A 14,039-nucleotide genomic window follows, 5' to 3' on the forward strand; every position below is an offset into this window, starting at 1 on the left:
CAATGCAAAAGCTCACATGCACACTCACACACATAATAGGGGTTTTACACAATAAGACACACACACACACACACACACACACACACACACACACACACACACACACACACACACACACAGGGTCATCTCTCTCACTCTGCTGGTTGTTGTGTATAGAAGTCAGTTCCAGGTCAGTGCACAGAGCCAGGGATCTTAGTTCATACAAAAGGGTGTGTGTGTGTGGCAGTGGGGGGGGGGGGGGGGGGGGGGGTTCTCCCTGTATGTGTGTTACATTTTTCTGCATGTGCATGTGTATCAGCGAATACACATCAGGCCCAAGGCTCCTGAAACTGCGCTCACAACCTGAAACATTTCAGCAAAACACTGGCACTGAAAAGAAAATTTGACAGCGACAGCCGGGTGCAAGCATGTGTGTGTGTGTGTCCCAGCTTGCTGCAAGTCATCATGGGTAAAGGCAGGTAGGACTTGGGAGGTCCAGGGACGCTGTAACGAGTGTTGCGATTGGTTATTCGTGAGAAATGGTTGAACTTGAGAGCAGCTAATGCTTTGATTTGAATTTTGATTGATTGGCATGACGGTGAGCCTGAAGAGCTATGCCATGATGAAACTAACCGTGTGTGTGTGTTTGTGTGTTTCAGGCCTGACAGCTGCAGCCATGGCCGAGCTCCAGAAGCTTCAGAAGATGAAGATGATGATGAGCCTCCAGAACGGTAATGAGTCAGACAACGAGGACTTACACTCCAATACAGGTAAGACAAACACACACACATACTCACACAAACAAACACACACTTACATTAGCATCCAAAGTTATTGGGTACATTTCAAGTCTACTTAGTCAACTGTTTCTGGAAAGTTTCTGTGAATATTGGTGCTAAATCGCTGGCAAATTTGAGTTTTTCAGCCCAGTTTCTTTTATTATGCAGCATAATGAACACTAGCCTGTTTATTTTGCAGATGTTAACATAATTTAGCAGCTTATGATATAGAAAGAGCGAGCTCATTGCTTTAGAATTCTTTTGCTTTTCTGCAATTCCATGGAGGGAGTATTGTATTTTAAACCAGGCTAAACTGGCAAGCTGGAGACCTAAATGAATAAGCCTGACCACTTAACCGTTTACAGTAAAGTGACAAACGTGAAGCAAAATATTAACAACCAGCGACGGACTCGGCCATTTTCAGACAGTTGCAAACAGAAACTGCTAAAAGCTAATTCAGCATACTTTAAAAGGTTACTGTTTGCCCAAATCTAAACAAATAATTAACTGTATCCATGGCACCATTAATGCACACCCCCACTGCTACACTCTCTGTCGCACACACACATACTCCCTTTTGTAAGGTCTAAGATCCATGGCTCCGTGCACTACAGAAAAAAAGGGCTTGTGATGTAGCGCACAGCCAAGTACTGTAATTAAATCCATGGCACATTAAACTTGTAATCTCTAAATAATAAGTGCGATGAAATCAATTAATATCAACTCTTTAGCTTTTTAAAATACTAAGGCACACACACACACACACACACACACACACACACACACACACACACACACACACACACACACACACACACTTTTCCATCTATAAATGAATAATTATTAAACCCAGCAGCTTTGAAAGCAATAAGCTGTTTAGTTAATCAACAAAAAAAAGGAAAGAGCAAAGTAAAATGCAATGTAAGTGTAAAAATATTACGAAAGAATGTGTGAAAATGAGCCAGTCTTCAACAATGACCTGAAAAGACTTTAGTTCTTGCTATTCATTCAGCCTGCTCGCCTCACTTTTTCAAAAACTGTAGTGTAAACCGACACGGATTGGTAAATGTAAGAATGGACTGTCAGAACACAGGTGTTATGTGGAAGTGTCCAGGGACACACGTACATGGTCATAAGAAGACTTTAAAGACTCCAGGAGCCAGTTTTAATGAAAGTTGGTCACAGATGGTGTTATTTCATATAAATTAGTTATTTTGCGTTTATTTCTGAGTATGTACAGTCACTTGAAATTCATAGGTGCTCACAAGCCAGACAAGAACTGTATAGGTACAACATAAAATATACAATGTAATGTGAAGATAAAGAGCTGAATTCATGAAACTTAAGGGTTGAAAATAAAGTAAAAAGGATTCTAATTAACGCTAACAGTGCTTGATAAAGTTATTTTCAAAGGAATTAGTTTTTCTTTTAAAGAAATGTGGTAAAAAAAATACTCAAGTAAAAAAAATTGCTTATTGTAGTATATACAGGAAAAGGAAAGTATACCCTCTTTCTAAGGTTGTACATATCAAGATGTATTAAAAATGATAAAACCTAATCTGAAGACCAACATGACATATTAGACTGTGTCAAAATTATTTCATAGAAACGAAGCCATTCTGTTGTAGATTTGCTGCTGTGCTTGGGATCATTGTCCTGTTGCAGTTTAAACCTAAGTTAAACCAAACTTTTGCCATCAGACCAACCCATAAGTGCCTTACGTTTGACTCCAGAGTACTTTGATATGTAGACAGTCAATGAGTTCATGTCAACTCATTGACTGCAAAGTGCCCGGGTCCTGTGGCTGCAAAACAAGCGCAAATCATCACCCCTCTAACTACCATGCTTTACAGTTGGTGTGAAGTCTTTGTGGCAAATATGTTGCTGTGCATTATTGTTAAAGAACTCCACTTTGGTCTCCACCGTCTAACCAACTTCTAGAAGTCTTGAAGTTTGTTCATATGAAACCAAAGCCATACTGTCATTTTGCTTTTAGAGATTAAAATTGTTTGGAAATGTCCTTTAACCCTTCCCAGATGGTTGGACAGCAAATTTGCTTCTCTAAGATCATTACTGATATCGTTCCTTCTTGACTTTGTGTTAACACACACCTAAATGCTTCTGACCAGCAATTTGCCAAAACTTCAGCTTATCAGTTAATCCAGAGGGTGAGTAGCAGCCGTGTGTTGCCAGGTTCTGTTCTTAATTGGGTAAGCCTTGGTAAATATGCCCAACCTTACTGTGGAGTGGTGGTATTTATTTAAAAAAAGACAAATCAATTGCACATCTAAAACAACATAAATTAATGAAGAAACTTTACAGATAAAACAATGATTAAAAAAAATAATAATAACAGTCAAGTTGTGCTTTGGTAGTGTAGTCTGTTACTCTCATCTTATTTGAATTTCAGTACACCACAAACAAAATTTGGGAACAGGGGAAATCATTAAATTATAACTCTTTGAGAATTCTGCTCTCAAATCACCAGATTGTACTAATTTCTGCCTTTTTGTTAATGTAAAACCTCGATTTACTTTCATTTTGAGGTCCCTGAAGATCGATTAACACCATTTTAAGTTTCTTGTCTGCCTGATGACTGCAGGGTAAAGCAAAAGAAGACAGAAGACATGAAAGGAAATAAAAGACAGACAAAAGAAAAAGAATACTTCAGACAAAAGTAATGAAACTGTTTTTCTGATATCTAAGTATTATGTTTTAGTCCTTTTTCATAGGAAACTTAGGCACACACGTGTTTTCTGGCTCAGTCAATCTCTGCTGTGTTTGCTTCTCTGAATTATTAAAAAGACAGAAAACAAAAAGCAAAAGGAAAAGAAAGGAGAGAGCGTGGGGTCCTTCCTTCTGTTTCCACCCAGACTCTCCTGTTTCTATTTTTCTTTCTCTTCCTTTTCTTCAGCTGACCTGGCAAATGGGCCGATAGAGTTACTCTATTCTCTCATTTTATTCTGTCGTTTTTTATTTATTCCTTCCTGCTCGTCTCCGTGTTCTTCTCCTTCTTGTGATTTTTTTCTTCTTTGTTTTGTTTCGTGAGTGCGTGGAAAGCCTCCTTTTCATTGTCCGACCTTGTTTTCTTTGTAAGGGACACTCACACCGGCCTGGGAAACTGTGGCGGACAATAGCGCAGAGGAACGAAATGAAAAAGAAAATAAAGCGAGGGGAAAAATGGACTCATGAGGAAAGAAAGGGATATTTAGGGCGAGAGGAAATGGGAAGAAAAAAGAAGAGATATTTTGCTGTTTTGATGGGTGAAAGTCGATCGCTCGGGCTTGTCCAGATCATGGTGACAGTCAGGGTTTTTTTTATTTAATTATTTTTTTTTTACTTCAAAGAAATGAGAAAAACACAGATTGGAATGATGGAAAAATGAGAAGGACCAATTTATGTGTGAATGGAAACGATATCTTTTTTTTTTTCAATGGAAGAACTAGGAAGAGGAAGTTTAGAAAACAATGGCAGACATGGGAGGAGAGGAAGTGCAATAGAAAGGACAGAAGAAAGAAGAACTTGAAATAACGTGTTCGTGAGGAGCTGCGCAATTCATCTATTTGTATTAATCGCAGGTTTATTCATAAATACAACGCAATTTTTAACATTTTTTAAGCCTACTGTCTACACCAGCAGGCAGAAGGATAAGAAAATAATTACAGAAGCGCTTTGCACATGAGGACAAATCCATTAAAACAGAGAGTGCTGGATGGTAGGATGAACCCAGGAGCCACTGTTTACGACCCTGACCCACATTCTTTATAAGCTCGGGATCTTGGTATCTCCGTGCTTGTCATTCCTGTCCACTCAAAGACATTACATGTAATATAGCAAGCAAACATAAAATATAGAATATATAAAAATTGTGATTCTCCTTATTTTTACTCATAAGGTTAATTTTTAGATGTTGCCTTCAACTTCGAAATCAAAAATCATCCCTTGGACAAGATACCAAAATGGCAGATAATTATTGGTGCGAGCTGTTTGGAAGACCATCAACCAGCAAGCAGAACCTAACAGTGAGTACCTCAGAGGGACAAAGTTAGAGACGCAAGGCTTGGATGGTTTGAAAAGGAGGGATAGTTGATATATTGGACAAAGGATGTTGAAGAGGAAGAGCTCAAACGAGTTACATGGATGTAGCGAAGGAGGACATGCAGAGGACGATGCTAGAAGTAGGGTGATATGGAGGAAGATGATCCACTGTGGTGACCTCTAAAGGGAGAAACCAAAGGAAGAGGAAGACGGTTCTTGGCTTTAAAAGCATGTCACACGTGTACAACAATTAAAGAACAAATGCTATAAGTGTACACAAATGGTGTAAACCAGCGGTCCCCAACCCCCGGGCCTCGGACCGGTACCGGTCCGTGAGTCGTTTGGTGCCGGGCCGCGAGAGTTGAGGCTCAGGTGTGAAATGTATGGTTTTCAGGGTTTTTATCGGTTTTCAGCGTTATTTTGTTATCGTTTTTATCGTTAACTCGGTTTTCCTGGGTCTTTTCACGTGTGTTATGAATAAATCTTCTTTTTTTCAGTAACGGTACTAGTTTTATTTTGTTGTATTTATCCGCGACACCTTAAAGGCCGGTCCGTGAAAAAATTGTCGGGTGTAAACCGGTCCGTGGCGCAAAAAAGGTTGGGGACCGCTGGTGTAAACTGTCCATGGTTCAAGAGACTACCCCCTCTGATTGCTCACCTGAGGACAGTTGACATGTTGCTGCAGAGTTAAACCTTTGCATCGTCGGCCAGCAGTTATTTCTGTATCATTAACCAACATGAAACCTGACATTTAAATCATAGCGCAACACTTTTTGTGCCATTCTGTGAGTCACATCAGCACATTTAAAGTCTTCTTTTTTAAATGTCATTTCACATCACGCCATTTGTTTGACCACACTGATGTTTTGTGTGGTGGTGTGATTTGGTGTGTAGATGCAGATGTTCCACAGTGTCACACTGGAAATAAAACACTGAAGGTGGAGGTGAGAAAGAAGATGGAGTTAATCAAACCTATGAGGAGGAAAAACTGCAAATACTTCATAGCAACATGATGATTTCATATAGAGCAACTTTGTGGCAGCATCTTTGGTTACAGGTTTGTATAAAGTGCTTGTAACATGACATATGTCTCCATGGCAGCTTCTAACCATTGAACAGTGAGAACATGGGAGACGCTGGGCCAGAGCATGTCAGCAAAATTACTTTAACTCACGTGTCAGGTTTTTTGTGTCAAGTTAGAAAAGCAAACAAGTGTTTTTTCTGTATAGAAACGTGGACGAAATACTAAATAACAAATCAATAAATATGTTGAATCCTAGATATGGATTTGTAAGCAGTGAAATTTGAAATAAGGGGGTAGGAACAGGAAAAGTGTAAACTTCATCCTACTCCTTTTCGAGCACACACATTCTGTAGACATAGATATATACGTGATGATTTTTAAGTTTTGTTTTTCTCTTGTTATTTCAATTATATTTGCATGTTCGAAATAAATCATATCTATCTATCTATCTATCTATCTATCTATCTATCTATCTATCTATCTATCTATCTATCTATCTATCTAATATAAATGAATGAAATCAAAATTAATTTTTGAACAAGAGCAGTGTTATTTCAGTGAGGATTGCTCAAATTAAAAGGGCCATAAACTCAAGAGTGAACACATGGGTAATTACTATTAAACCACATTGAGATTTTATTTTCTTGGTATTCACAAAGGAAGGTAACGCCATATCTCATTATTTTTCAAATCTGCCTCTAATTGCTTTATTAATGGAGAAAGAGCTACATTACCCTAACTCCTGCTGATTATTATAGAGCTGCTGTGATAGGAGACAAAATCACTAATTAGATTATGTTTGCAAACGTTCACTGTAGTGAAGGAAGCAGTTTGTATTTAACGTATTTGCTGTGATAAATTCGGAAGTCTGTGGAGAAAGTGTTGTTTCTGTTAAAGAGGACATGAAGCAACACATTTCAGCAGGTTTTATACAAAATTGTGTGTTGTAATTCATTTTGAGAAAAATTTAGAATTAAAATGACTACATAATGCTTCCTGCTGTTTGTGGTTGATAGTGATGGTTGGCTTCACCATTACATTGTTGTTGCATGACTTCACTAGATGTAATCACTGCGGTCCATTTGAAGTCATAAGTGTTTTCAAGTTACCAGTCAGCTTCCCAAGATTTTAAACTGGAACATCCTCAAGTCACACTTCCAACTCTGAAATTCAGAGTAGCCCCAACTAATGCTAGGGTTTGCTCTGCCTGCGTGGACGTCATTTTAAATGCCACAGATTTCTACACTTCATGGATTAATCTTATCATGTTACTCATTTGAAATACATTCTTAACATTAAAAATAACTTGATTAGGATTAGAGATTGAAAATACTTTTAAAAAGGTCACAGTTGGTTTAAAATGCAATGGTTCCACCGTTTTCTTGGTTGTCATGGTGACACATCCTCGCTTTGTCTGGAAACATTGTGAAAATGTACAGAAAATAATGAAATACATTTGTTACAAATTTGTGCTGATGGCCACATAAATGGTGGCGCTTCGTATCCATGAACACAAACACACAGACTGATTTTTCTTGAGTATTTCACGTTTGTATTGAGAGTGGATCAGCGTTTTATTAAAATTAAACAATCAAGATGCAACGAAAGTGCAGACTTTGGTTTTTAATTAAAATTTTAATTAAATATGTTACACTGTTTAATAATTACAGCAATTTTTGTATGAAGCCCCTATCCAAATATGTTCAAGATAAAAAGCATTTCTGCAGCTATTAATGCCCCAGTCACTCAGGCCTAGAGACTGGATGGTGACCCACTGTCATCCAAACATTGCTAGAGAAAAATAAATATTCACTTACTGGTTGACCAGTGGTTGCTGGCAGTTATTAGGAGAAATCAGTCCTAAAGAGGGTGCTGCTTTAGTTTCTAGCTAGCGTGGTCACCTGTAGTTCTCATGGGACTTGTCTGCAAAGAGTCACCAACCTCTTGCCAGGCAATGCCAGATGGCGACCCCCTGGCATCCAAATATTGCTAGAAAAAAATTAACATTCCCTGACTGGCTGATGGTTTCTTGCAGTCCCTAGAAGCAGTCGGTTGCAAAGAGGGTGTTGCTTTAGTCACCAGCAGACTGGTGTGCTCACCTGTGGTTTGCATGTGAGATGCCTGTGAACTTGTCTCTAAACAGTCACCAACCGCTTGCCAAGTAGTGGAGAAACTGTGAAAACTGTAAAAGCTAAACATCTAATAGATGCTCAATCATCAAGGTCAAGTGGCAGAAACATTTTGACTTCTTCAGTCTGTTATACATTAAGGCTGGGGAAACCAGCCTTAATGTATAACAGTACATTTGCATAATGACCGAAACTACTAGCACTGACGGTGAAAGTTTAACCTTTTAAAACACAACTAATCCTTTGAAGGTGAACAGTGCCTGCAGACCAGCACAGTCTCTAGGCCTGTGTGAATGATGCCTAAATAAACTGTAGGAGAAGAGAAGTTTTGTAGCAAACTTAATTTGACACCATAATTAGTGGCATATAAACCTAAAACAGGTTCCATCCATCCTTTCTTCTGCTTACCCTTATTAGGGTTGTGGGTGGGCTGGAGCCTATCCCAGCTACCATAGGTTTATGTTTTAAAAAGTGAATAGGTGGAGCGATGACTTTGACCAAAACATATTTCTTAATGTTCATGCTGGTTGTCCTTTTGTAGTTTAGCATCAGACGAAATGATAGGGGACATGCAGTCCTTATTCTGTGTGTCAACTATATCTGAAGCTAATGAGGGTTTAGGAATCTGAATTCATCTATCCAAGTGGATATCCTCTGGAGTGGAGTGGATAGAGGGCAAGTAACAAAAACAGCAAATTCTTTCTCCTAAAAAGACCATAAGGTCAGAAGATAAAGTCTCACAACCCTCTTATTAGCTTTAAATAACTTGCTTTGGGTTTAGTCCCCACTCCCTCACACTAAAAGCCTGTTAAGACGGGATTTCATTATATCCTAATGTTATGAACAAGAGGAATGATTACTGACCCCAAACTAAAGGAAACAAGAGCCACAACTTTGCAGCAGCTAAACTGAAATCCAGGTGTCAGAACTGCAAGCTGTAGCCTCAGAGCAAAGGTGTAAGTTTCTAAGAAAGTTGGACAGAAAAAGGAGGAAGAGACACACAGAAGACTCACACGGAAATGCGAAAAAGCCCCAAAAAAGTGAAAGACAGAGAAACATGGAGGAGAGGCAAAGAGAAAAAAAAAGAGGCTGGGAGGTAGAGGACAAGGCCAAGGAAAAAATGAGAAGAGAGAGAGAGAGAACATCTGCCCATCTGTTTATACTTCTTTTCTTCCCCGGTGTAAATGGCAGAGGGGATGAGGCCCAGCTGTCATCCACACACACACACTCTCACACAGACACACACTCACAGAGCGCAGGGAATTCAGTAGGCAATAATAGAGAGAGACGGTTGCTAATTCAAACTAATGGAGGGAGATGAAGATGGATGAGAGAGGGAACAGGGGAGCAGAGAGAGAGATGTGCAGAGCGAGAGAGGCAGCATTATACAGAGAGAGAGAGGGTGGAGGTGGGAATGAATGTGTGAAGTGAGAAAGTGATTAAATTCATTTTGCAACCAAACAACGGAAAAAAGTTTTGGTGATCATCATTTTATTAGGCTGCAAAAGCTGACACAATAATAATGCTTCAGTCAGTCATTTACACGCGTGTGATTGTTTACAAGCTAAATGTATTTCATTTATCATCTTTAATTATAAGAAACAGGATTTTGGACACTTTCTTTATTACCTTTTAATTTCACAGACAACCAAATGTTTCCTGCTGTTTGAAGAAGCTTTGAAAATGTACCAGGGTTTTTAGATCAATTCTATCGATCGATATATCCATCAGTAGTGGTCTAAGTTGCTCCACAGAGACCTCTGGCTTTCTGAGAAAACATGTAAAATTTAATTTGGCTTTTTTTTCTTTCTTTTTTTTACCTGATTTCTGTGCACTTTGCTCTTTTCATATTTCCACTGTGAGAGTGTCTTTTACATTTTGACATCATCTATAGTCACGCTAATCTCTCTCCTCTGCTCTGGGTTTTTACCATGTGCTTAACTCCTGTGCTCCCCGCATACAGAGCAGAGCTACATTATGCTGCAGTCACACCAGGTAAAATCTGAAGGTTTGAGACTGTGGCACAAGCAAAAATATTGCGACCGTGTGCAATTAACTTGCAGTCTTGTTGCCTTTAAAATGATTACTTCGAAGACAGGGACCAGGTCTGCAACCACTTGCAACCAGTGAGCTAAAGTTTGCGATTAAAATTGGGTCAAGTAGGAAAATACATTGCAATCCGTTTGTGATTAACTGTGAAAAATCTTTGCAAATTACCTACCTGTTGAAATTTACACTTGCTTTAAAACAGAAATTCAAAAACTCATCAACAAATAGTGACGTAGTTGCTGCAGGATGGTAGTTTAACTGCAAAATTATACAGGTACTCTGCATTATTACTTTTATATAGGAATATAACCAGAATGCAACCAGTCAGCGTCAAGCTGAGTCGAGTCCTGTACTGTAAAGAAACGTGTCAGAGACGAGTTGCAGTCATCGGCGCAGACTCGCTCAATTTGATTGCAACTTGTTGGTAATCTGTCTAAGAGTGATTACAGTTAGAGTTGGACCACCAGTCGCTTCTGATCTAAAGTGGTTGACCAGTTGGTCACTGCAACTACTTGCAATCAGTCAACAAAAGCAAAACAAATCACTGGGCAACCAAAAATTTTTCCTGGTTCCTGTCATATTTTTACTATAGTGAGCCATTAAGTGCAGGGTACCACTAGCTGGTTGAGCTGGTGATCTATATATTGAAAAAGTACTTGCTGCACAGGCTTCAGATAAAACAACCATACTACCTATTTAATTCATGGCCTTGGTAAACATTTCCTTGAGAGTTCAGGGTCTCAGTAGCTAATTTTAAGTTTAACTAAACAGGAAGTGATGTCCAGTTTGTACATTATTGTCCACCTTAGGGTAAAAAAGGATGATAAAGCAGGGCATGCTTTACAATAGGCAGGTTATTGAGATCTACAGCCTACTTGCTGGTTTCACAACAGTAAGATGGCAACAACAAAAATGCTCAACTCAAGATTTGTAATGCCTTGCTAGCCAGTGGGTGGCTTGATAGTAGCTACATCTTTTATTTACAGTCTATGCTGAACACAGTTTTGTAACAGGTGTCATTATGAAATGTCAGTTTTTCTGTTTAAAGGTTTAAAGGCTGTGGTTACAATTTTGGAGGGCTCTAAAATAGTGGTACCCTGTCCATTTACCTGTCTGACGCTGTTGTAAGACTGTAACAGAAATTAACTTTTAGCCACAGTACTACATACTAGAGTCCTTCGTTCCCCGGAAATGTACCCAGAGATGGATCAACCGATGAACTGTTGTTTAAAAATGAGGAAAAAAAGACACACAAACATGTATTTATTTGTTATTTTTGGACCATTTGGAATAAAAATATCTCCATCTCTACCCAGGAGGAAGTGAGTGTTCCTGGGATAAGGAGCGTCTGACCAGCCCCCCTGCTGGTGCCCACAGCGGAGGGCCAGGAGGAGGAGGAGGAGGTGGTGGTGGTGGAGGAGCACCACCAGTGGGAGGAGGAGGAGGAGGAGTAGCTGGTACTGGTGGTGCAGCGGGAGGTGCCGGGAGGGGGCCCGCCTTAGGAGCTGTCAATCAGCAACAACAACTCCAGCAGCAACAGCTACTGGCAAACAGTGAGTGCACACATCCACGCCACGAGAGACAAACCACATGGAAAAAAAGGACAACACACACACACAAACACACACACACACACTGAAGGTCTGTGAGTTTGTGTGTGTATGTGTGTTTAAAGGGTGGCAATATTTGTTAATGTACGCCATTTAATCTGTTCCCATCTCCTGTATTAACACTCTGCCGGGATTAATCAGCACACACTCTACTAAATGACTCAATTCATCAACACCACACACACACACACACACACACATAAACAGAGACACACTCATACTCGCTCCTTTTCTAACTGCAGAAGTAATATATTTACACACAAACAAACACATACACACACACAAAAAGAACAGCGGCGGCAACAAACACTCACATTGATTATTCTATCACTTCAATCGTCACGACAACAGCAATCAGTGTTATTGTTTCATTGGAATGAAAGCAGCCGCTGCACATTTGTGTGTGTGTGTGTGTGTGTATGTGTGTGGGACAGCTGAGGCGTCTGCTCAAGTGTGTACATCTAGCTGGGAGCTCGTCTTGGAAAATAAGTGGCCTATCTGAGGGTCAAGGGGGGTCACTGAGGTTGGAGGTCAGAGGTCAAGGTTGGACTTCTAAGAGGTTTTGGAGGGGGGTTTTAAAGGATGAATCGAAGCTAATGGATAGTCCTAACAAACACGGTGAAATGTGTGGTTGCCGGTGTGCATCTGTGCATGAGGTAAAGAGAGGAAGACGAGGGGGAGGGAAAGAGGGCAAACTGAGAGGTGGATAAGAGGAGGATAAAATGGAGAGCTGGGCAAATAAACGTAAAAGTGTTGCTAGAGATAAAGCACAAAACCTGGAGACAGGACATGCACCAGTACAGGATGTATTCATATAGAGCAGGCAGAGAATAAAACAGAAAAAACCTACAAAACTGACCTTCCCTTTTTTCCTTTTTTCACCTCATCACCCTTCAAACCTCTGACCTCCATGTTTTATTGGTCTTCCTGTCTTTCTTTCTCTCTGTCCTCCTCTGCTTGGTTAACTTTTGTTAGCGAGACATTCGACACTGAAATGACACCTCTCCTTCTCCCTCTCTCCTCAAGGTTAAGTTCAACCTGAGTTCACAGACACAATCTCAGACTGTGTTACTGTCTCGTTTCCACCATCAAGCTTCAAGTAACCAAATGTAAAAAAAAAAGAGAGAGAAAAAGATCTCGTATGTAATATTTTACTTGGGTGAAAAAGAAAACATATTCGGCTTTTCTTCATTTTATGTCATATTTCTGCTGTTACACTAGTGGATGCTCATCTTAAGTTAAGCTACTTTAAAGCAATGATTTGCAAGCTTTTTCTGGGAGGCCGCACTTGTGTTGTGCCTCACCACCTTTTATAATTTTTTTAATTTTCTCATTTGTTTTTATTCTTATTTTATTTTTCACTTTATGTTTTTAATTCTGTTTAATTTTAGTTCTTTGCCAGGGTAGATTTCCTTGTTTCAGTTTGCTTTTTATTGCTTGAAAAATGTTTAGTTTTGCTTTAGTTTTTATTAGTCTCACTGTTAGGTTTAGTCTTTTTTAATTATTATTGCATGACGGACAAATGTCAGAGGAACACTCAAATTAAAAAAAAGACTACCCTCAATAAACGTGAAATTAATTTTAAGTGAATATGCAACTGAAATATATAAAACCAAAGGCTTATTTATGTATTTTAGTTATTAACCATTCAGGAAAATGTGTAAAAATGCAAATAAATGTGTTTTTACAGATTTTTGTGTGTATTTTTTAACAACTTTTTCAAAGCAGTGATTCACAGTTTTGTAGACTACTAACTTCTCATTAAACACATCCATCAGTGCCTCATCAGACAAGTTGTAATTGAATTTTTACCAGTTTCATTTTCATTTTATTTTATTTTAGTTATGTTTTCCAAGTTCACAAAATCATTTCAGTTAGGTTTTTTTAAGTCTGGTTTTTACCTTTGTTAAAAGTTTTTTTCACATATAGTTTTAAGTTTTTTGTTTAGTTTTGGTTAACTATAATAATCTTCTGCTCCACAGCCAACAACTCTTACCAATCACTATTTGCAAAAAAAAATTCTCAGTTTCATTTAACTGAAATCAATGTCAGCACAATAGCATCAGCAAGAACTTTTCTCTGAAAATTAAATAAATGATATGGATTCATCTTGGTTTCACTTCCTGTCTTTCACCTAGTTATTATCCACGTCCCACCAGTGGGGTCCACCTCACAGTTTGAGACCCCCTGCCTTAATGTCAGGTTGCCTCAGTGAGGAGAGTTTATCCTCTCTTTTTGTCTCTCAGGGTTGGATCTGCCTTTCATGATGATGCCCCACCCTCTGCTGCCCATGGGGCTGCCGCCTGCGTCTGTTGCCATGGCAATGTCACAGATGAACCACCTAAGCACCATTGCCAACATGGCCGCTGCAGCCCAGCAGATACACACTCACGTACACCGTGCGCCTGTCATCAAGGTAACATGACACGCA

General features: G+C 39.3%; 1 protein-coding gene across 1 annotated transcript in view; it reads left to right on the plus strand.

The window, feature by feature from the left end:
• Positions 1 to 14,039, plus strand: part of LOC134624531 (dachshund homolog 2-like) — a 114,514-nt gene that overhangs the window by 78,935 nt on the left and 21,540 nt on the right. Inside the window, exons 3-5 of the mRNA XM_063469530.1 lie at positions 639 to 749; positions 11,315 to 11,551; positions 13,855 to 14,024. Of these exons, the coding sequence (XP_063325600.1) occupies positions 639 to 749; positions 11,315 to 11,551; positions 13,855 to 14,024 (518 nt within the window). The remainder of the gene's footprint in view (positions 1 to 638; positions 750 to 11,314; positions 11,552 to 13,854; positions 14,025 to 14,039) is intronic.

Source organism: Pelmatolapia mariae, linkage group LG3_W (genome assembly GCF_036321145.2).
Source record: "Pelmatolapia mariae isolate MD_Pm_ZW linkage group LG3_W, Pm_UMD_F_2, whole genome shotgun sequence".
In the NCBI taxonomy this organism is placed as follows: Eukaryota; Metazoa; Chordata; class Actinopteri; order Cichliformes; family Cichlidae; genus Pelmatolapia; species Pelmatolapia mariae.